This window comes from Tetrao urogallus (genome assembly GCF_951394365.1).
Source record: "Tetrao urogallus genome assembly, chromosome: 13".
In the NCBI taxonomy this organism is placed as follows: domain Eukaryota; kingdom Metazoa; phylum Chordata; class Aves; order Galliformes; family Phasianidae; genus Tetrao; species Tetrao urogallus.
Window position 1 is genome coordinate 2883606 of NC_136826.1, and position 24766 is coordinate 2908371.

General features: G+C 49.8%; 2 protein-coding genes across 2 annotated transcripts in view; one reads left to right on the forward strand and one right to left on the reverse strand.

Moving 5' to 3' along the window:
- Positions 1-1498: 1498 nt before the first annotated feature.
- Positions 1499-24324, reverse strand: TMEM255A (transmembrane protein 255A; the record flags this gene model as incomplete). Its single annotated transcript, XM_079541757.1, has 9 exons — positions 1499-1657; positions 5337-5480; positions 6059-6221; positions 8375-8463; positions 9408-9470; positions 11255-11344; positions 16015-16077; positions 20651-20793; positions 24267-24324. 9 exons carry the CDS (start codon positions 24322-24324, stop codon positions 1499-1501), a joined length of 972 nt encoding a protein of 323 aa, XP_079397883.1.
- ATP1B4 (ATPase Na+/K+ transporting family member beta 4) overlaps positions 24323-24766 on the forward strand; it is a gene marked incomplete at its 5' end in the record, with an annotated part of 4667 nt that continues 4223 nt past the window's right edge. The window contains one exon of the mRNA XM_079541811.1: positions 24323-24491. Coding sequence (XP_079397937.1) covers positions 24323-24491 — 169 coding nt within the window. The remainder of the gene's footprint in view (positions 24492-24766) is intronic.

Sequence of the window (24766 nt, forward strand, 5' to 3'; positions counted from 1 at the left end):
AGATCAGGGACTTGGGCGTCCATTGTCCATTTTGACAGCATTTCACTTTCTTTTAGATTGAAAGTAGAGAGAGGCCACAGCTTAATACGTAACCGTGGATTTTTCCCCTGGCACATGGACCAGTTTTACATTCTGCACGCCAGATTGAGCTGCTGGGTATCTTCCTGTCTGCACCAGAGCTGAATGTAAATGTAGGCAATTTGGGATTAGGGCCAGCAATCTGATGCAAAGTCCATTTTTAGGAAATAAGGAATAAAATGTCAATACCTCACTTTTTCCTCTCTGAAGCAAGCAGTTGGGAATGCTCAGGCTGAGCAGCTCAGATCTAAAAGCCGTCATCTGAGGTCACTTACTGGAGTAAAACCACACTTTACAGGACACTGTGTCACGTAACAAAGCTGACCTTCTTTTGTAATGCAGGACGCATGCAAAATCTGTTGGAATCTGGATCCATCAGCACAGTCATCAGCTGAAGATTAAATGAAAGTCACAACGATAATTGCAAATTCCTATCAGCTTCATCCTATATTACACGGTGTTGAATTTTATCCATGTGAGACTTACATCTTGGAGAACTACTCGTGGAAATTCCATATGTGCAGCCCATAACACAGCTACTAAGACACTGCTTATTCAAGGTGCTGATTCAACCCGTTAAAATTACAAGCTTAAAACAAAATCCTAACCAAGCAAAAGGAAAAAGAAAGTGTTTCCACTGCATTGTTTCAATGACTTGCGGGCAGTTTCTGAAGATGTAGGCAGTGCAGCCACCCAGGCGGTTTGACTTCGGCATCATGACATAGAATTCGGAAGACAGACAACTGCATTTCACCTTCTATCTTAAGAAATGTCCTCAAATAAATCAGCCAATAGAGCTTATTAAAGCTTTTTCCCTAATAAATAAATAAATAAAGATTCCCACTGTTCTGCTAGACACATAAGAAAACACCCTATGAAGTTACCTCTATTAAAGACATCCCGGCTCCTCACTAGGGTTTCCATCCCATAGACTGTAACCAAGTGACACGAGCCAAGCTCTGCAGCCCCACAAAATCCCCCAAAACTGGTGGCCAAAGGCCAAACAAAACAAGCATCAGGTTGAGCTGTCTGCAAGCACCCTCACCTCGAGCAGAACGATACCCCTGGGCAGCTGTGGATCTTGGCTACCCTTACTTCAGCTTGGCTCAAGATGGACTAAGGCAGACCAGAATCTATCGTCTGCGCTTTATTAAAAACCAGGGACTCCATGAGCCTCGCTGTAAAATGAGGAGGTTGGAATTTAGGTCCCCTACAAAACATGAGCAGTATGTCCCCTTCCTCGCACCCCACTGTTAAACCTCTGAAATAAGTCTCGCAAGAACGAATTGTCCAATCAAGTATTCATGTTTGCAATTATCTTCTGTATCTACTCCCCCCTTCCTCCCACAGCAAGATACAAACACAAAATGTTCACAATCATTTCAACGGCAAGTATTTCGCTCTCCTTTCCCCTCGTTCTTTACGGTGTATAAGGTGGTGGCTTTTCAAAAGGTGGAAAATACGGTGGCGAGTACCGAGGAGGAGCGTTGGAGGACCACATGTAGCTGGGAGATGGTGACACTGACTGCGGGTCGTCCGAGAGGCCGGAGGGAGTGGAGGCTGGGAACACACTGGAATGCTGCAGGGAGGAAGCAAGAATGCCGTAACGTCTCCAGTTGTGAAGGGCAGTGGTAAAACAGGATTACGTTACAGAGCAGAGGAAGATTAGTATTTCAAGACTCAGCTCTGCAAAGCGTGCAGACATACATGAGAGCACCTGAATCGCTCGCTGTGCTCACGGTAAGCACAGTAACAGTGCTGCGTAATGAAACTCCTGAGACCTGAAATGGAAGGAGCATTCTGGTTCTCTCCCATCGCTTCTGCTGTGCGCCTACTTGCATCTCATGTAGCCTGGACAACCAAAAACTGATGAGGCTCTTTCACATCTCAGCTTTCATGTATCAGCCACTGGTAACAAACAGGCTGCAGACACTTTCTTAATTAAAATAATAATAATGGCAGCAAGCAATTTACTCCAGTTTCAAAAGGTTTCACATAGCAAATATGTACATGCCTGAATATTACTTTGTGCTCTCCGGAGTACCTTTGTTCTCCACAGTACGTTGGGTCGTATGATGCTGGCACTGACACAGAGCCATGACCATGTCACGTTCTGTCCAGAAATAGGCCAGACAAATTAATTCTGAACAGCTAATGAAATACTGACACTCACGTTGCTCTCCTGGCTGTAATGCACCGTAATTTTACCCCTGACAAGCACGTTCCTGGGCTCAGCCTTGCGTTCCTCACTGCCACCTGGCCTATGCTAAAGCAATGCTCATGGAGCAGCCTGGGCAAGGCGCTGGGCCCCACTCCCAGCACCCTGCACTCCTGAGGAGAAGCACATTCCTGCTCAGAGCCAGGACTGAGCCCCTCGTGCTGCCCTGGATGCAGCTCGTCCTTTGGGTGCGGGCATGCAGTGCCAACTCTGAGCAGGGAGCTGCAGAAGGAAGGATGCACTGTTGAGGGGCCCACAGCAGAGCAGAGCTCTCACACCCACCAGGCTGAGCTGCAAACAGTATTCAAGGTTGGATTTTATCTCGGCAGTGCATTTTTGAAACCCTGCACCACCTCTCTAGAACTGACCCATGACAGCTGATTCTGTGCTATATAACCCACAAAAACCAGCTTGGCCACCTATAAGCTCACAGCAAGTCACACACATCACTCCTGTTCGAAAGAACACGGCAACTTTTCCAACGCACGCTCATCCCACCGGTGCAGCCCCACCTGCAGAGATGTTTGTTTGGACAGACGCTGCTAGAGCAGCACAGCAGGCACCAGCAGCAAAGCCAGCCCACCAAGCATCTGAGCACTGCTGCCTGGCAACAGCCCGGGGCTGGGAGGAGAGCTGCCTTTGTTGCCCCTGCAGAGCCTGTCCCTGCCAACATCCATCCGGCCCTTGGGAAGACGGCGCTCATTTCCTTCTGTTAATGGGAGACCTGGGGCAGAACATGCCACTGCTGCTGGGCTGAAGTGGGCCCGTCTGCACCCTCTCACAGAAGGCAAAGTGCCAGGGGGCAGAGATGCACTCAGCTAACTGCCCCTGGCCACCAGATCACACAAAGGGAGGCACAGCACGCAGCCTGCTGCCATCCCAGCGGGTAGCCTGCTGCCCGGTTCCTGACCTGGCCCATCGCAGAGCCCTTGTCACCACACAGCACTCTGCCAGCAGATGCCACCTGCCATAGTGCTGGCTGTTGCTAACTCCCATTGACTTGTGCTCTTCCAAAGACCAGAGAGCTAGTCTTACTGTTGTGTGAGAAAGCAGAGATGCAGAGTCGCAAACTCCCTAAGAAATTCAGGACTCTTGGAAAAGATGGGTGAATGACTGGGGTGGGAATCAAATGTTGTTTCTGCATCAGAATTGGACAATATATATATGTTTTTATTTCATGATCTCCGCTATCATCGTTCTTTTTGGGAGTCCTTCTACTTAACTTGGGGAAGATCTCTGACAGTTCACATCACATCTTCTAGATGAACCTTCCCAGGACTGCACACTCTGTATGTAGGTGTATATATGCATATTTTTCACACACACTGCAAGAATATCCTGCATGAGATCAAACCAGAGAACAAGTGATGGCCTGCCTGAGGAAGTGCCTGAAGAGACATCGGAAGGCCTGGCATCACCCCCCCCACCACTGCAATCGCGAATAAAATCTGCTTTTATCGGAGATACTGTCCTGACAAAATTATTTGCTGAATTAATTAAAATTAAGTGCTGAATGAGGCAATTCTTGCACCGAAGGAAATGCAGCCTCTGAGAGGGACTGGAGAAGCAAGGAAGCGAGGCTGGGCCTGCTCCATGCACCACCACAGGGACAGCAGGGCAGAAGGCATCAAGGTGGCAAAGACAGTGCTCAGATCAGACAAGGGAAAGAGCATCCACTACCAGAGGCCTCAGCTGATGTTCCCGTGTGAGCTCCCAAATTTCCTGGAGAAAAGCAAGGCTTGGACTTAGAACAGCACCTGAAAGTGAGACCTGGCTATTTTAAATTTAGATTACCTTAATTGCTGACCAGCTTTTGTGTCAGCTCCTAAGCCAACGCCTGTAGTACCACAGCAGTGAGACAAGGAGGCTTTCATCTGGTGGCTGAGATGCGAGCACTAGGAGAGCCCCAGCAGTGCTTTTGGTTGAAAAGCAGGGCAAATCCACCCATGCTGAGATCTCTGCTGGCGGGACTGCAGCACAGACAGGCACAGAATGAAACAGTGCTTATTATCAGCAGAGTGTCTGGCAAATGGACTTTGTAGAGAAGCTTGCTTAGGTAAAATGTTGAGGTTAGAATCTCTACACAGGAAAAAGTTACACAGCACTGCTGACTGCTTTGGATTGCACTAACCTTAAAAAATGAGTCAAAAATCTGTACAGATAAGTCCCAGGAATTCTGATGTTCAAATATTTCTGGGATATTCTGACAACAGCGTTGTTCAGTGGCCTTAGCAATATATCCAAATCTGTTTAGATGCAAGATACCTTTAATGCACAGCTCTGATGACAGTGATTGCGGCTACTGCAGACCACAACTCATAACTGACATCCAAGACCTTAAGCTCCTGTTAATTAAAAAAAAGTCCCCAGCTGTGATAGTCACAAAGAAAATGTAAGATGTGAAGTTAATACCACCACTCCAGTAACATCCAGTTGAAAGAAGAGCTGAGGTGACACAATCTCATCTGTTTCAACAAGTGAAAACTGACAATGACAGCAGGATTCAAATGAAATCACTGTTTCTAGCAGCAAAGTTCCATGACTCAGAACAGAGACTGGAGCAGCAGTGGTGTCTGCAGGGAATGTTCTTAGACCAGCTGAAACACGTGGGAAAAACAGATGAGCTTTTCAGTCTATGCGTGTCTTTGAGAGCTCAAAGAGCTTTCCTTCAAAAGCTCATCTATTTCTCTCAGGCACTGCAGTCAGCCTAATAAAAATCAGCACCTGGACACCTCGCTTTGTCTTTATCATTGGTGCACAGCAAGGTGCCTGAGGCAGTGCCTATTTTTAATGTGGCCTCTACTGGTGAACAGCAGGGGAAGCAGGCAGCATGCCCTACTGCCTTCTTTTCAAGGAGAGCTTGTTGTCTTAGTAAGAGAGAGTGCTGCCAAGCACCAGTGGCTACAAAGAAAGCTTTGGTATTCTTTGCGTGAACAGGAAAATTAAACTGTGTAAATGATTGAGAGACAGGCCGCCAGAGTCCTGCAGACTGCATTTAACCTTCCAACAAAAGAAGAAAACAAACTGTAACGTTCTGTACCTGAAAGTCATATGCAGAGTAGGGAGGCAGGTGAGGAGTGCTGTGGTAGTAGGTGTTGTAAGATGTCACCTGTGGCCTTGAGTAATAGGACACTGTAGGATGTGCATTTTCAACCGTGCAGTTCAGTGTAGGCAGGGAAGGTGTCTGTTAAAACAAAGAGAGCATCTCAGCCACTAACCCAGACAACTTCAGTCACCAACACCAGACAGCTGAATGAACATAGGAGTACTTAGAGGAGCAGAGCGTGTTTGTTAGATGGAGCTCAACTCTGCCCCAGAACAAGCCTGGCAACAGCTTGGTGCATGCTACTACTAAAACAAGATGGCTGTTCAGACTGCGTCTTCACAATCAGGAGGAAGAACCCAACTTGTGCCACAAAATCAACAGCTCACGAACAACCAGCACACATTTCCTTGTGGAAGGGCAGTGCAATTAAAAGGAACATCTGGTTTAAACAAAAAGTTCGTTTGTATTCACCCTGGTACTGCAACACCTCTGGGAAGGTTCCTTTTGAAAACAAAGTCTACATTTCTTTCGCCTTTTCACCTTTTCTAATTGTGTTCAGTTTTTCCTTTTAGTTCTTTCCATGCTCTTCTTCCTGGCCAGACTGCAGTGATGCAAAGATCATTTGCACAGAAATACCAACAGCTGTTTTCATGATTATTTTAAAAAGGCAATTTGATTTATTTGCTTTAATGCAGAAGAAATTGGTATCATCTTACCATGTCTTTAAAACCTCCAAGTATCGCTGCTGTAATGATCCCCAGGAATAGCCCCACTATGTTCAAAATTGTTGCTGACCAAAGTAAGTGGTAAAGATGGATGATGTCTTGGCAGCTGCTGACATCAATGTATTCATAGTATCCTCCAGAAATCTCTACTCTGCTGGATAGGGAAAAAAAAAAAAAAAAAAGATTAAAAAAATGCACCACGCAATAAAACCGAAGCACTTCCAATGGGCAGTAAAATGCTATCTGCAATTTAATGATAGCCTGGACCTGACCACTGAGCCGGGAGCAGGGATAAAGCCTGCTAGATCCCACTCTTTTGGCATCTAAGATCTCCCTGCATGATAACAGCAGAAGAGATGGCCTGATATGTTGTGAAACAAAGAAGTCCTGCCAGCTACTAATATGAAACTGCCCTTGAGTCTGGATCTGCCTCTTATTTCCATCACCTGAAATCTCCAGAGCCAGACCTTTGTCCTGGAGGCTTCCCAAGGACAGATCTGACCTGGAATCACATAGAGAAACCAGTCCATGTCCCAAGGAAGGGCCACACTGGAGGCTTCTCACGGCCACACGAGCAGCTAGATGGGAGGAATGCAGGACAGCATGGCTGGCCTCCAGCCACCAGGCACATCTGCCTGAGCCTCCCCTACTCAAGTGCTCGTCCTTCCCATCGCTACCACGGCACGGGCTGGCAGGATTCTTCCTCAAGAGCCTTCTCCTTTCCTTTTCACTCACTTTCAGCTTCTCCTTTTCTTTTTTCCCAACCCTTGCTGTAGTGACTCACTGCAGAAGAGATCGCAGTGGAGGAGACAACAATTTCAAGCAGAATCGAGGCAGAGATTAACCGAGTGGCTTGGCTGCAAAGCCCTGCTTAATAGCCTGAACAATTTGAACTAGGAAATGTGAGCACAGACCCGGACAGTCTTTAACAGCACAGCCTATACGTACTGCCTGCACAGCCCATTCTAATGCAGATGTGTAAGAGTGCACTGTTCTCAGTGAACCCTGCTTCATCATCAAGGATATTCAGCACCAAAGATAAAAGGCTTTGAAAAATACTGCAATGATAAAGAGCCCTGTGTGGGGTTCAACATGAAGGGACTTGCCCAAGGCTGCTGCAGCTGGGGCTCTCAGCGTTAGGAGGCATGCAAGGCTGCTGTCACTTCTGTAATTTCCACCCTATACACAATAAAGTAGCTAACCAGCCTTGAGTGTCTGTGCCTTTTCCACTGAGGTCCCAAAAGAACCAGCACCTCCTCAGTGCAAAGCACTTGTGTGGCACCGAGCAAGATTAAGTCTGAAATAACTGCTTTAAAATAAGGGAAAATAGGTCAGAGGCAGAACCCTCAACCTGGCTGACTGGGAAAAATCCACCCAGTAATACAGAACAGTTAGATTTTTCTGTTCCAATCACTTCTATGTCATTCCCCTCATTCAGTAAAAACAAATTCTGTTCTGCAAATTCTTATACAGAAACAACACACTACAGAAACCAGGGATTACCCTTCCCAGCACCCAAAACTACCCTCTCCTATTAGAATCTTTTTATCTCCTACCATCAGTCAGTGATTTAAGTGGGGGCCAGCCCATGAGAAATATTAACCCTGAAACAGCCCTAGGCAAGAGCTGGCACTAAGAAAATAATTTATTCTCTGCTGACACAGACCAGACACTCTAAATGACTTAAGCAGTATGTGTGCTGAGGTTGGTTCAAGCACAGCAGCCATGGGGTGATCTAACAACAGCAAGATCACCGTGCAGGGGTGCTCTATTGGTAATCACTCTTCCATCTGTTCCTTGCACAGTGCTGTGACACTCATTTATAAGCATGCAGGTAGCACTAGCTCGTGAACACTCCTCCCTGTTACTGGAGGAACTGTACTGGAAGAACAAAACAATGAGGAAAATGAGGAAGAACAGTGTCCCAGTTTTCATAACTATCTTCTAAAATGAAATAAAATCCAACAGATAAGGAAGGTTAGGATGAAGTACAACACGGAAAAAAAGGGAGGAAGGCCAGCAGTGGAAGTAATGGGAACTCTCACCCACTCTTCCAGCTGGGCTGGCCTGAAGTGTGCTTACATGTAGTTGGCATGGCTTTAGCCTAATTCCTGTACCCCTTTACTCTTACATGGCCCCCTTCTGACTGAGTCCTTATGGCAAACAACAGTCGCTTCGGTTCCCCTCCCACAACAGCTGTCATTAATCAATACTTTGGTCTGGCATTATCCTGGCCCTTCAGAAACCCACAAACCACCACACTGCTTGCTCTCCCCATGCCAGGAAAGGTATTTCTAGCTTACTCACTTTCCACAGTTGTACAGGTCGCAGCAGAAGCAGGTGTTGGTTTTTATTTTCGGTGTGCAAGGTGCACGACGTTGTGGGTGACAGACTGCCTGTGTGAATTCAGAAGAAACACAAAGCACATATGGACACAATCACCAAACAATTCCTGCTGCCATTTAGCCTGCTCTATGTGTAATTTTGCACTGATGCAAAGATCAGCCCAAGGGAGATCTTTCTTTCCTTATCTTGCAGGACAGCTCTTATAAGACGGCAGTCTGGAATAAAGATGCATGGGAGTAGAGCAGATCAGCCCCATCCTTCCACCACGGGGAAGTCACAGATAAGCATGCACCTGAGTAGGAAGTGGTTTGTGCAACTCCTGCAAACAGATAAGGCATTGCTGAAGAAAGGCTTCCCCAGATGGCAAACTGGGCATGGAATTTTCAAGAGGCTGACACTAACTGAAGGAAAGATTCCCATACTGGAAAGTAACTGAGAAAAGAGACTGACTGCCTGTGGGTAGTATCACCGAAGCTAACCTGGACAGTCTTTTGGCCAAAAAAAGAATGGACCCCACCAGTACCATGCCATAATATTTTATTTGCACCTCAAGCATTTTAAGGTGAAACACAGTTATTCCTAACTCCTCAGAAAGGTGGGAGTAAACCTAGAGGGACTCTCAGCACAGAGCACAGGCAGTCAATAGTGTCCATATGCACTAACGTGGTGTGGCATGAACACCCATCCTCACAGGGCTTCTCTGTGGAGAAGACACAAGCAGGAATTACTGCTGTCTGGACTCTGAATCCACATTCTGCTCTGGTAATTTGTGTGCAGCTGAAGACTGACAGAAATCAGTGTGTTTTCCTCTCCCACCCCCTCCTTTCTGCCTGCTCCTTTCCAGGCACCTCTGGTAGAGGAGAGCAGCCCTGGTTCCCAGCTGCTGCTGACTGCAGAGCTCTGGAGATGGTGGCAGCAGCCTGGTGGGAGGCTTCTACACCTGCAAGGTGAAGCTAGCCCTGCGAGGAGGCAGAACAGCCCAACCTGCTCTCACCTCTGGTGGTGTGGTGCTCTTGGAGTAGTATTGGCATCGTCCTGCATACAGTGGCCTCAGGTCCTGCCAAAAGAAGAGCACCAGGTTTAATGCCCCAGCAAAAACCAAACCAGCTGGCCTTTGGGCCAGGCTTCAGATTGGCCTTGCTCTGCCTCAGCATCCGGCCATGGCAGCCACCACCCCAACCCCCAAGAGCTTCTGGACGCAGTGCTGTGGGGTGCATGTCTGTGGCAGCTACGTGGGAGCAGCAGCTCTTAAGCCAGCCTCACCCAGGCAGGGCTTCTGCCCCATGAGGAATAGATTATTCATTCATTCCTCATATCCCCAGAGGTCTCCCGGGGCCATCTGATGTGTTTCCAAGGGCTCTTCATGCTGAATCATTACAATTTATCATCAAATTGTCGGGAAATCTGTCCTTCTGGGCTCCTGAGTGAATGGTGGGAAACCTCTGGAGGATTAGGGACGGCTCAGCTCACAAACAAGCACATTACCTTCTCGCTCACGGACAGCCTGCTTCCCAAAATGCAATGCTGAATTCCCACCACGCTGAGGGCAGGCAGTGGCAGCTCCCCCATCTGTGCACACCAGCTGTGGGGACGCGCCGTGCCGCGGCCGTCCTGCAGGCACAGGGGCCTGCTCTGCGGGTGTCACCTGGCACACAGTGCCCCAGAGGGAACACTATGTGCTTGGGCGCTGGGAGCACGTCTCTGGGCAGACGGCGACATTCTTGGGTGGTTAGGAGGTGAAGCGAGGCCAAAAGCACACCCGTTAATCAAGAGGCAGAAACCAGAGCCCTCGTTGCTCCGCCACAGACGCACAAGCATGCTGGCGGCGGGTGGGACCGAGTGCCCGCTCACGTCATCACCCAGCCTGCCAGGACAGAGCCCTGAATCTCAACCAACCTGCGGAGCTCCACTCCACGTGGCCGGGATCAGCCAGGAGCTGGATGAGCCTCATCCGTTTATCTGTGCTCACACTTCACCAAGCCCCTGAAAGGGGTCAGAGGCGGTCACGGCTTGCTCACCAACAGGGACCTATCACACACCTGCAGAACTCCATCTGCCCTGCAAGCAAACCTGGCCGCCCCGCAGCCTTTTACTGTTCGAACAAACCCAGGCAGGAAAGAGGAGTCTGCCTTACAACAAAGAACAAAGAGCTGACGGTAACTGTGACATCCTGACATTTCTTTCCATTCTGATTACAAATAAACTCAAAATGAATGTTTTAAATCCCATTTTGCAAAAATAAATTATTTTCTAAGAAAAGCCATCAAACATCAACGTTGCAGGGGAAAAAAATCTGCAGTTCTAAGTTTAAACTTAAAACTTAAAACGGGATCATGTTTTTTTCCATTGTTACACTAATAGCTGGAGTTTTTGCACGTCCCTCTGTTCTAGTGACTGGTCGTGACCACAGTAGGGCTTGGAGCCCAATGAAATCACTTCCTGTTTGTACTGAAGCCCCTCAAAGAGCTTCGTACCCAATGGCTTCCCTCGACTACAACACCCAGCAGTTCAATCAGCATTAGAAGCTTCTGCTAACACAACATGCAAAGTCAGACGTGCAACTGTTCCCACCTTGTCACCTGGCACCAGCTAATTCAGTAAACACATGAAGCACAGACAGAAGAACTGAAGCAATGTTTTAACATCTTAATGCTTACTGCTGATCTCAGGATACTTCTGTAAAGCTGGCACATTTTTCTACATTTTACAATTTAAACCAGTATTCAGCACACGACACGTATTCACAGAGTTGGATGTTGGTCTGATGTGGGATGTGAACACATCACCTGTTTTCCTAGAGTAAAAGCACTGCAGGATTCTGGTTTTCCTGGAAGCACTTACTATGTGTCTGGCAGCAAAGACACCATCTACTATGGCACAGCAGAATGCAGCAATGACGCCAAAGCTGATGAAGACGATCGATGCAACCAGCTAAGGAAGGAAAACAAAGCAAAGCGTCATGTGCTTCTCCACAACCAAACATTTTGTGTCCTTTCCACACCGATACAGAAACCACAGTCAATAAGCCCTCAAGCAATCAATGACCCCAATGTTTGCCCAGGCTGCACAGACTGGTCTCATTGAAGTCAGTGGGATGTGTGTCTCAGAGGCGCCTGCTCTCCCACGGAGGTAGAGGCAAGGCAGCAGGAGCAGCACAGTTGTGCCAGACAACTTGATATTGTAATATAAGATCTTCCCCGACTCCAGAGCGCTAAACTTAGGCTGACCATACACCTCCTCTTCTGGCTGCTGCTTGTCCTTAACTCTTCCCCACAGAGAGGAATTTCTTCTCCCTGCAACCCAGAGAGCTGCAGGCAATCTGCTCATACGAATGTTCCTCTGGCCATCTCAGCCCACCAGCCACAGTGGCTTCCATTTCTGGCACTGTCAGTTACAACGGCGACACTGTTTCTCTGTCACAACCAGTGAAACCACAGAATGGGGGAAAGTGCAGCTTCTTACAATCCCAGTAGAAGGAATGCTTTTCTACAGCTTTGGTTATTCTGCACTAAGTTTCCCTCTGTACTTTCCTGCACTTCATGTATACATCAAAGGATATCCCCCCTTAAAAGCATAACCCTTGGGATGGGAAGTGAGCCAAACACTTTGTACAAACAATTAGGTTATTTGTCCTCTCCACTGGCAGATAGGAACTGTTAACATGGATATTTAAAATGATACGGAGTTAATTATGATACTTTTATAACAGCCTCGTTAGAATCCAAGGATCCGGTGTCAGAAATGGGTTTGCTGCCCTCGCATACGCCAATTTCCTCTCCCTGAGCTGCAGAAAAAGAAGCCTGAAGTCAGCTACACTGAGCAGCATTCAGACAAGACGTCTGGATAACGTAGGAACCCTAAAATAGGCGGGTTCCGCTCTGGAGCTGCCTTTGGACACCGTTACAGCGACACAAGGTTTGTGAAGCTGGTAGTAATGGCTTTCCTACGGCATGAGCGGCTGTCACACAGCATCATAAAGTGCTGACTTTTAGCTGGCAAAGCACTGACCACGTAGCTCCCCTCAGTGCTGGCACCACCATGCTCTCCCTTGCTCTGCTGAGCGCAAGGCGCAGACACGCGGCACGAAAGCCAATCTGCTGGGGTGGGAGAAAGGGGAGCTGGCTATTTCTGTCTGCAGACTGGAGAGAATTCAGACTCAGGTCAGTTCTTGCTTTGGCCAAGTTGGCACGCTCAGGTCCTTGTGCTCCTCAGCCACCTCCTGGGCAGAAACAGGCACAGGAACATGGCTGCAGAAGTTGCCTTTAGCTCATCCTGACATCACCACGAGTGACTGAGTAATGAGCAACGCACACTGTCTTAAAGAAGGGCTCCGGTGAAGTCCATGAAAAATGAAAGCATTCTGCACTGCCTGTGGCACTAGGGAAATATATAATGGGCAAGACTGCCCATTGTAAAATTAAGCACCCCTGGGTGAAGCAAGACATGAATAAAACATGGAGACCATGAGCAACAGCTACTGTGTGTCTACTCAGCTCTGCCTACTGCGAGGGCAGAGAGGGAGGCACAATCACCTCCCTGTCCCTGCTGGCCACCCCTCTTCTGATGGAGCCCAGGATCCCATTTGCTTTCCGAGCTGCAATGCACACTGCTGGCTCATGTTCAGTTTTTCATCCATCAGGAACCCCAGGTCCTTCTCTGCAGGGCTGCTCTCAAGGAGCTCCTTCCAGTCTGTATGGATGCCTGGGATTCCTGTGGCCCAAGTGCCAAACCCTGCACTGTGCTGTGTTGAACCTCATCAGGTTCACCCAGGCCCACCTTTCAAGTCTTTTGAGGTCCCTCTGAATGGCTTCCCTTCCTTCTACTGTGACAACCGCACCACTCAGCTTGGTGTTGGCAGCAAACTTGCTGAAGGTGCACTCGATTCTGTCGTCAATGTCACTGATGAAGATGTTACAGAGCACCGGTCCCAAGACAGAGCCCTGGGGGACGCTGCTCGTTACCGGCCTGCACCTGGACACAGAGCCATGGATCACCACCCTCTGTCTGCAGCCTTTCAACTAATTCCTTATCCATTGGGTGTCCACCCATCAAATCCACATCCCTCCAATTTGGAGATGAGGATGTGGTAGGGGACCATGTCAAAGGCCTTGCTTAAGTCCAGCTAAATGACATCAGTCGCCTTCCCCTTGCCCACCAACGCCATCACTCCATCATAGAAGGCCACCAGATTGGTGACCATGACCTTCCCCTGGTGAAGCCATGCTGACTGTCTCGGATCACACGCTCGTTCCTCATGTGATCAAGTATATCATCCAGGAGGATCTGTTCCATGATCTTCCCAGGTACAGAGGTGAGACTGCTGGCCTGTAGTTCCCCAGGTCCTCCTTGCTCCCTTTCTTATATATACAGGAGAGACGTGACCCTTCCTCCAGTCATCCGTGACCTCACCTGACAGCCACAACTTTTCAAATATGATGGAGAGCAGCTCGGCAACCACCTCAGCCAGCTCCTTCAGAACCCTGGGATGCAGCCATCCGGCCCCATAGACTTGTACACATTCAGTCTCATGAACGGTCTCAGACTTGCTGTACCCTTACAGTGGGGGGGGATTTACCAACCTAGAGTTTTAGGGATGCAGGGCTCAGGGACATGAGAAATATTAGAATCCTGGCTGCCAGTGAAGACTGAGGCAAAGAACTCATTCAGTACCTCCACTTTCTCTTGAAGCCGGTTCTCCATTTACATTTACCAGAGGAGGTACACTCATTTTGGCCTGTCTCTTCCAGCCAATGTACCTGTAGAATGTCTTTATATTGTTTTTCACATCCCTCATCAAGTTCAGTTCTGCCTGTGCCTTGGCTTTTCTCATCCCACGTCTGCAAGTCTGGATGGCATCCCTGTATTCTTCCCAGGTGACACAGCTTTGTTTCCAGAGCTGGTAGGCACCTTTCTTTGCCCTCAGTGTGCCCAGCAGGTCCTTGCTGAGCCATGCTGGTTTCCTGCCTCCTCAGCCCTCTTTCTTATTCAGAGGCACAGAGAGCTCTTGTGCTTTGAGAAAGGCATCTTTGAAGAGTAGCCAGTTTATTTACTGGCAGTTATGTGCGAAATGGATTGGTGTAAGGTAACGATTACTCAACCAGGCTCTGACCTGCAGCTATTACACAGTGAGCGAGAGGCTTGGAAACACTACAAGGACAGACGGAACAGGACGTTCTCTTCTTGCACAGTCAGGGTAAAAAGAGCAAAAAATAGCCACCGGGAAGCCCACCTACCCCACACCCTGTCTGATTCTGGGAAAGAAAGGTTTCCTCTCCTGAAGGCTCTGTCTGACCCCCTCCCTGCTGCCAGCACCATGCTCTGCAGGGATTACATTTCTAGCAAAGCAAAGGGCAGCCCAGTACATGCGGGAATTTTTCCAGACTCCCTCAGCCAAACTTGCGTTAGCCCTGGTTACCAGCAGACACTGCTAAGCATCCATGAGCTCCCCTGCAGAGGAACTTCTGCTGCTCCAAAAGCAGGCAACATTGGTGAGCAAGCAGGACAGGCTGCAGGGTCAGACAGCTGCAGCATCATTCATTCCCCCGTGCCATCTCACAGTGGCAAGACCTGCGGGGACCTTGCCACTAAGGTGCGGGGCAGAGTTTGGATGGAGACTGCAGCTGCTGATGCTCCAAGCACTACAGCGGCTGCCTTCAGCACAGGTAAAAAGAGAGAGGGTTGTGAAACAGCACCTGCAAGACATGGCTAGTGGACATAAGAGACATGAACCACACACAGGTCTCCTGAGCTTATCAAAGAAGGCAATCTGGGTGCTCTGCCCCCATTGCACAAAGATTCTCAGCATGAGAAACCCTCCTTGCAGTGTGAGGAGAGACCAGAGAGTCATGGTTTGCATGCCTGGCGTGAGCAGCACCTTCCATGCTTCTCACACCCCAACTGCAGCTCTACTGCACACAAAAAATGTACTGGTTTTAATTCTTGCTTCAAGAGATGTTTGAAAACAAGGAATATATTGATTCTTTTCATCATCTCACAGTCTCAAGTCATTCGTTCTCCGAGAGCAGAATTTTCTATCCCAAGCAGAGAGCTCTGAGCACTCAGCCTCAGACCCGACTTTCTGATGGGCCCTCTGCTGGCTTTCCCCTCCAGTCTCTGGGTTGGCTGTTTGATCTCCTTCTCTGTCCTTTCCTTGGATTAGAATGCGGCCAAAGCAGTCTTCACAGAGCTTCAAGCCTCCAGGAATTTATTTTGAAAGATTTAAAATAAATGTATTATACCTAGGCTATTACGTGTCACATACTGTGACAGCTCAACGTAAAATGTGCTGGGCATAAGTCTGTGAAGTGCCAAGTATCCTGAAATCTCCAAACACTCTATTTCAAGCCCTTGAAAAATCCCACTGAGTTCAATGAGACTGTCTATAGTCACTCTGTGCTTCTTTGAGCATTTTCTCAAATTTAGAAAAGTATCTGGGTTAACAGCCTTGTTCTCCTGGGCTGCCAGGAACCATCTATAGCTCTCGTGAGGCATGCAACACTAGCCTGGAAGGGTTAGGAAAACCAGTAACATTCTTTACATACAGAATCTGAATTAGTCTTGAAAAACAAACAAACAAACAAACAACTGCATCATGAACTTACCATTTGCCTTTTGTTTTCTATCAAGTTTGATCCAATTATTCCAAGGAATGACCCAAAACCAAGCTGAAAGACAACATATTGTTAGCATTTAGATCAGGAAGACACCCAAAGTATCTCACATACAGACAGGACATAAATCCAGAAGCACAAAAAGAGCACACTGAATTCATGAGCACTCTTCCCTCAGCAAGGAAGTTAGTGGAGTCTTCTACTAGCTGGGACTGTCAAGCATACCCCTCACGTAACACCAAGAGCATGTGTAAAAACCAAAAGGATGAATTCTGTCTCCAGCACCCTCCCTGGTAATGCTCAGAAATGGGTGGATGAGGACATGGACTCAGATGCAGATCTAGCAGGACACCACTAGCAATCTCAGGACCAGACTCCGGTAACCTCACCAAGGATGTGAGCAATCACCTAAGTTTTCAGCTCACAGTTTCTTGATACAAAGTGTGAAATAAAAGAGAACTCATACTGAGGAAACAGGTTTTTTTGGCACCTTCTACTCCTCCCTCAGTTGAAGGAGCGACACTTCATCAGCCTTGGCCTTCTACCAGAAGCTCACACCAGCCCAGCTAACAGAAGGAGCTAATCCAGCAAAAGCATCTCTTCCTCTTGCTTTCATTTCGGCTCAGCAAATCCAGTTAGGAGCAGCTTTCCACCCCATTTCTCTATGGCCGTAAGCTATTTAGCTAAGCTGGAGACGTTTCTAGGACACAGCACACCTCAACCAGGCTAAAAACAGGGAACTGCGCACTACAGAGGGAGATCCAGAAGCGCTTCTGTAAGGGTCATAATCAGAAAGGTCTTTTATCAGTGCCTAGCAGAACTCTGAGTTGGCAAAGAGAAATGCTGGGAAAGTCCTGCAATTGCTATTGCTCCTATTCAGCAGGCTACAAAGTCATTTGATAGATGAGGGTGGTAAAGACCTGGATAAGAAAGCTAAGTAACTGAACAGCTCCCGAGGAAGCAGAGTAAGGCACAAATAAGCTGCAGTGACTCAAGAACAGGCCAAGTAACCTGGACTCGATATTTAAGATGTCAGAACAGAAAGCAAAGCTTTAACAAACCCAGTACTAACAAGGAGAGGCATGAGCAGAGCTTAGCAGGTACAAATATGATGAAGAGTGTGTGTCAAATCTTACCTTGCTCTGCTTAATCCCTGTAAAATTTGGTGCCGACACCAGAGGCAGCAAGGGCTGCTGTCTCCAGCAGCAGGGGATTAAAGTTAAGCAGCTGACCCGGCTTCTGCCTCCCATCTATCCTGTCTGTGCTGCACCCTGAGCTCTCAGACTGTTGTCCCCACATCAGAGACCAGCTACCATGACGTGAAGCACAGCAGTGATGCCTGGCACTGCTCAGTTACCCTGGCTGTAGGCAGGTGGGGCAGAGAGCTGGGGGGCTGCTGAACTGCCCCTGGGTTGGTCCCTTATTATTTTATTCAGCCTGAGCAAACAACCATCTTCATCTTCTTTAAGTAAGGGGAGTCTTAAAGTTCAATTTCAAGTCCAAAAGATCAGCAATCCAGACATTACAGAGAGACAGATCCTGGTAATATTTTCAGTCTGGTGATATCCAGCAGCGGGGAAGTTGTCTGGCAATGCAATCCTAATGCAAACATTCAAGAAAACCATTCTGTGCCCCTTTAAACTTGATCTAACACATTTAAAAGAAATGTGCACGTGGCACTTCAGAGCAGCCACAAACCAAGAGGTGAAAGACTTGACATAATTCAAGATAATTCAAAAAGAAGAAATTAGGGTGATCCACTGCGTCTGATGGGCAAAGATAAATCAGTGGATTCTCATCCTGAATTAATGGGGAAAAAACAAAACAAACAAAAAAAAACACCCTTCTTCACCAGAGACCTTAGTAATGTGCATCAATTATGTCATCGTTACCTGCTGGTGGATTGGACTGTCTGAAAGGATACAGAATACAAACAAAAATGCTTTTCCAGAGGAAAGCCCCAGATCAACTTGCTTGACAGGGAACCACTAGAGAAGAAGTTTTGCCAGTAAAAGCCTAAGAAAGGTCAATCATTTACACCAATGCTTGAAGCTGTTCTAACTTGGGGAGAGCACTTGTACCACATGGACAGCCTTTAACAAGGAAAAGCAAAGGAGACTTTTGAGAGCCATGTTCTGTCCGTGGCCTTCACAGAGGTGCTGTCCCCTTCCTGAACGTGGCTGGCTTGCAAAGAGCAGTGACAGATGTGGCCGCTGCTGGGCACTTGCCCTCTGTGCCTGCCTGATGGTTACTGCTGGGGGAACCGAGCATTACTGCTGCAATCCAGACTTCCCAAGCCTGGATCAGTCATCCACAGTTGATGCTATTTCCCATGGAGGCACAGTTGAAGGGTTCACAGAAGTAGCTGTAAAGGGATCAGTGGTCATGGTTGAGGGTGACAGCTGCCCGGCTACAGACACGCCATCATGTCCTCAGCTCCAGCTCTTTCAGATGCATCAGTGAGGAACTACACTATTTGTGGGGGAAAAAAAGAAAAAAAAATCCCCCTGAAGGATGGAAGATCTGCAGTGCCTACTTCGGTTCTTCCTCGGGAGCAGAGGCCAGGGGGATCCCATCTCCCTGCAGACAGAAGCTTCTTTGCTTGGCCAAGACAGGACATCAAAGCAGGGCAGGAGAGAGCATCAGGCCAGGAGTGTCCTGGAGGCCAGATGGCACAGCGCAGATCTGCTCTTAGAGAAGCCCGTGCCAGCCAGATGACAGTGACAGCGTGTATATAGAGCCATCAAATTCAGGGCAGCTGCTCGCCACCCAGATTTCCACAGGGCTGCTGTGTGACTGCAGATGGAGCTCCCCGCTCTGCTCGCTCGCTTTGCAGCCCTGGGCTGAGGGGCACTAAGCTAGACTACACCAGAGCGCTGCGGCTCCTTGCTTCCTGCTCCTCACCAAAGCAGTGCAGCACCATGCTGGCACACAGAGGCCCCTGGCTTTGTGTGCACGGTCCCCACGGTGGTGCAGAGCTGCTGCGCGCTGCAGAAATTGCTGCTCAGGGCCACCTCCCCAGCAGCCCGCACCGCAGTGGGCCCCCTCAGCACAGCAAAGGGAAAGGGCCCGGCTTCTTACAAAGCGTCGGCTGCTTTCAGCGCCTACTGAAGCATCCATCAGCAAATGGGAACGTTTTCCTATTTGGGAAGCCAGGCAAGGCCGTCACGCATTTCCACACAGCAGATTAATGGACCGAGGGGGAAACTGGTGAAGGGCCTACACACACAGGCAGGCTGCCTCCGCCTGCCCAAGCGCAGGAATTCATGAAACCATTGAGCAGACCGAGTTTCAGGAAAGATGTCAGCGATGCTGACGTCGCTGGAGCACAAACAGCAAGGGAGATGTCACGGGGCTGCGCACCACAGCCTGCCATCTGCGGCGCTCCCGGGGCTGCTCCAGGCAGAGGCCTGCACACTGACAGTGCGGGGAGCTGGGAGCCAGCCTGCCATCCTGCTCAGCACCTTTCCTCACTGCCGCTCTTTTTAGAACACTAGGTCTTAATGCAGAGTTACTGGGACAAGCCAGAAGAACGATCCTAAATCAAAGAGACTAAATGCTGTTGGTAACAACATTCCGCACAAAGGGCTGCAGAGGAGCTTTCTTCAGTTGTAGAATAGCTCGTCCACAGAGAAGTAAAAGCTTCCCAGAGATCGGCTGTGCACAGTAAATAAACCAGAGAGCAAGAAGGCAAAACCAGCTCTCTGCCTATCTGAGCTGGCTTTAAGCCTCCAACTTTGAGGCTCTGAACCCAACAGTGCAGCACCCAAGGCTGTCACACCAGAAGCATCCAGCTGGAGGGCTGTGGCCACGCTCAGCTCCCGAGAGTAGCTGCAGCTTAGTCCTTTTTGTGCTCCCTTACAAGATGCCTCAGACACGCACAGCAACAGACCAGGATGTGCTGTACAGCTCATGCAGTGCTGGCTGGGATGGGCATGAGGTAGTCTCCCCACATACTTCTGCAAAGGGCTGTACTCTGCTGGCAGAAATGCTGGGCACCAGAGGGCTTCTCTGGCTAAAGCTATTTGAAGCTACAATTAGCCCATTTTCCTTTGTTGATTTAAAGAAAAATAAAAATCATGCATTAGCTGCTTTGACGTGGATGCTCTGCCTGCAAGTTGCCAGAGCAGTTCTCCATGCGGAGACAAGTTTTGTTGAAACTTCTGCAAGGAACTTTAGGAGCATAAGTTCACCTGAGCAGTATCTCACAATTGGACTTGATGATCTCTATGGGTCCGTTCAGATGGAACACTTTCATTGTAAGATCTAGACTCCCTGCTGTTCCTGGCACCTCTGGTCCTGGCTGGCTGGAGTTAATCTGCTGCATGCAAACAAAGTACTCAGGTTGCTTTGACTGATGTAAGACCTATATATCTGTCTCACTTCTAGATCAAAAGCATGTAATTACCTAAGCTCTGGGGAAACTGCCACTTGACTGGATGGGATTTTTGCATGGGAATGAGCAGCAGGTGCAAAATAATAATAAAACAAATAAACCAAATGGCAATGAAGTAGCTGAGCATACATCAGTATTCAGAACAAGATCACCCTTTATAACATATGCAGCATCACAAGGGACTTCGTAGGCAATATGTTTTCTAGACCTACCTAGGAGTTCTATACTTACAATAACCCCTGGGTAATAACCTCCAACAGTCACATTTTGGGTTCTTGTTGTAGCAGCTAGGCCCACCGTTAGAATTAATACTGACACAATGAGGAGAGTCACAGTTACGTAGAGGGAATTTCTTTTTCTTCTATTGAATGACCCTAAAAACACACACATACAACAGAATTTGCTAATTCCATCTGGGGACAGTCACGGTATCACAGATTTTCTCCTCCCACCACCAACCACAACACAGTGAATTTCCTTTCTTTGTTCTAGCCGCCTCTTTTATCTTCATAATGTGCTTTATCGGTCTCTACTGGGATACCTGAATGTGCATTTACATATCATTGCTCAGATATGGATGAAGAAATCCTTAAGAACCATAACTTTGCAAAGCTTGTTTAAATAGAGTAGATCCTCCTTGGGACAACCGAGCTAACGAGAAACACTACCACAAGGCACTCATTTCTTTTCTGGTCTGTCTGCTCGCGTTAAGTCAAACAGCCATACTGCATGCCACTTGTTTTGAGGGGGGGAAATCTTGGCTGTAAACATGTCACAAGGTGTCCACAGTTCTCCAAATAAAGTCACAGCCACTCCTCCTGCGGCAGCAACCCCTACTTTCAGCAAGGACCAGGTATTTTTAGATGTTTGAATAATGAATTGTGGATTAGGGAAACTCATATACAGCTGCCTAATTCTGGTTTCTTTCTTTCTTTCTTTCTTTTTTTTTGTTAAATGTATTTATAGATCTCCCAAATGAGCATAAATATAAAACAGTGATCCCATCAGACAAGAGAAAAGCTGGCTTCCATCTTATGCTCAGCAACATCTGCAGGTTCAGTGCCTATTCTGCAATCTTTAAATCACTTTTCAGAACAATCCTTGTGATTCTATGTCATACATTATGTAAACACAACCCAGTAGAAGCGAGCAGCTGGCACAGCAATGGGCTGTAATGGTTCCCTGCTGCCCTGGGACATCTCCAAACCACAACCTACAGCGCAGGGCTCCCCAGAGCACCCATGGAGCAGGCAAACGCATTTCCCCACTCCAGAGGCTCCCAGCTGCACCTCACAGGGTACTTAGAAGCAGGGCAGAGATGCACCCCAAGAGAGCGCAGGGCTGCCTTTACTCCTGCCAAGCATATTCTCTACAGCAGGTCACCCATGGGACACCCCACCTGAGGCACGCAGGCTCCTTGGCAAGTGCAGAGATGAATCCATAACTCAGCTGGGCGGAGAGGACTTGGCCAAGCCCAACACAACTGCCCTGCCCACATTTGCCAAAGACAGGAGTCCCTCAGGTCCAAAAGGCAGCTTGCTGTCTTGAAGATGTGCATCCCAGGTGCCTACAGACCCTTCCGTAGGGTGTGAGTATATCTGCAGGTATCTGCAGCAAAGCCACCCATGTCATCTGCCTTCACCCCGGCAGCCATGCTGATACACCTGGGCACAAACCAGTTCTCTTTGCATGGGGACGGCTCTGCCCTGCCCCTGCACAGTGCAGGCACAACACCCACTGCAGGGTGCCCTCACCAAGCCACTCCATGGGCTGCATGGTGCCATCAGCCACACAAGGCAGTGCGCCAGGAGGTGTGCGCAAGGAAAGGAGCATCCTGCTGACCCTCTGGTGTCTCCAGAAGGAAATGCCCCTGCAAGCTTCCCGCTCGTGCTCTTAAGTGCAGCTGTAACTGAAGTATGGGGACACTGCAAGGACCAAAAGCAAGAAGCATTTAGCTACAACTAATATCTAGGCAGCTAAACAAGTAACTATTGGAGCAGCCCAGGCAGCACATTTTACCAGCACTCTCGTTTTATTCTCCCAAATCTAAGAATAAGCTAGGTCTATAGACCTAGACTTCTCTATGTTACAATCCGTGAAAATTCAGTAAAGCCTCTGACACTGTCCCCACAACACCCTCGTGGAGATGCTGGCTGCCCATGGTCTGGATGGGCATTGCTCTGCTGGTGAAACATGGCTGGATGGCCGGGCCCAAAGAGTTGTGGTCAGTGGAGTTAAATCCAGCTGGCGGCCGGTCACGAGCGGTGTGCCCCAGGGCTCAGTACTGGGGCTGCTCCTATTTAACATCTTCATTAATGATCTTGACAAGGGGGCTGAGTGCATCCTCAGAAAGTCTGCAGACAACACCAAGCTGGAAAGGAGTGTTGATCTGCCTGAGGGGAGAAAGGCACTACAGAGGGACCTGGATAGACTGGATCAATGGGCTGAGACTAACTGTGTGAGTTTCAGTAGGGCCAAGTGTCGGGCCCTGTATTTTGGTCACAACAACCCCAGGCAACCCTACAGGCTTGGGGAGGAGTGGCTGGAAGCTGCCTGATGGAAAGGGACCTTGGTGTGCTGATGGGCAGTGGGCTGAAGATGAGCCAGCAGTGTGCCCAGGTGGCCAAGAAGGCCAATGGCATCCTGGCTTGGATCAGGAATGCTGTGGTGAGCAGCACCAGGGAAGTCATCCTGCCCTGCACTCGGCACTGGTGAGGCCTCACCTCCAGTGCTGTGTTCAGTTTGGGGCACCGCAGTACAGAAAGGAATGGAGGTGAAGAGCAACAAGGCTGGTGAAGGGCTAGGAGAATATGGCCTATGAAGAGAGACTGAAGGCACTGGGGCTGTTCAGTCCGGAGAAGAGGAGGCTGAGGGGAGACCTTACTGCTCTCTTCCTCTACCTGAAAGGTGACTGCAATGAGAGCAGGGCTGGTCTCACTGGCAACAGGATGAGAGGAAACAGCGGATGATCTTTAAGGTCTTTTTCAGCCTGAATGATCCTACATCCACTCTTCTGCTGCTTCCCAAACACCAGCACTTCTGCAGTGCTCCAGGACATCTCAGTGCACCACAGTCACTGACCTGCTGACCCCCACGACCTGAGAGGTAAGTGCTCTTTGCACAGCTGGGGTCCTTGCAGCGCGCCGTGCAGGGCGGCTCTATGGGGCAGGATGAGCGCAAGGTGACAGCAAACACTCAGCCCGAAGCACACTGCCTGTGCGTTTGGAACTTGTTTCACAGAATGGCTGGGGTTGGAAGGGACCTCAAGGACCAGGTTGCCTAGGGCCCCCTCCAATCTGGCCTTGAACACCTCCAGGGATGGACGGGGCATCGCTGACATTTTGACATTATTTCCGAGCTCACGACCGAGCCGCACACCGAGAACACCGACCCGCACCCCCCCCCGCCCCGGCCGGCGCAGCCGCGCAGCGCAGCCCCACGCCTCTCCGGTTCGCAGCCCGCGCCCGGTGCCCCGAGGCGGGCAGTGCGGGCTGCGCGCACACGCAGCGCCGTGCCCGGCCGTCAGAACGGCGTCACGCAGTCGTGCCGCGCGCACCGCTTCGGCTCCTCTCGCTGAAACGGAACGCGCGCCGCCTTCAAAGCGACCGTCCCCGCGTCAGACCTCCGCAACGCCGTCTTCGCACGGCGGCCACGGGCGAACGCGAGCTGCCGGCGGGGCTCCCCGGTGCACCGCTTCCCGCACACCGCCGTGCCGCCCCGACGCGCCCGGGCTCTGCCCCGACCGCCCGAAGCGCACGGTGCAGCCCCCCGCCGCGCTCTGCGGGGACGCGGCCCCGCACCCCTCCCCGCGACGTGGCGGCCCGGCCCCGGTACGGCTCTCACTCACCCACGGAGTCGGGCAGGGCGACGCCGCCCGGCCGCTGCTGAGTCAGGGACTGCCGCATGCTGCCCGCCGCAGCCCGCCGGGCCACGGCCGCGGCCACAGCCCGGGCAGCGGCGGAGCGGCGCCTGCGCGGCGGCAGAGGCGGGCGGCGGGCCGGGGGCGGGCTGAAGGCGGGGGGCCGGGCAACGGGGCCCGGGCCGCTGTCAGCCCTGCGCCGCGCTCACGGATGTGCCGGCCACCGGTGTTAAGCTCGAGCGGGAGTGGCGTGGCGGCGGGTCGCGGCCGGCCCTTGCCGTCGGTTCCCTGCGCCGGCTTTGCGAAACGGGGCTGTAAACACATCCCCAGCGGGCTCCGCGATTGCTTGCGTATCACCGTAATGCCCCGGGCTGAGAGGCGCTAAGTGCCCATCGTGTCATTATCTCCAGCCGGAGCACGTTTCATCAAGTTAAAAGGAGCGAATCCTCTCTCTGCTCCAACCTTCCCTCCATCTACCGGGTACCAGC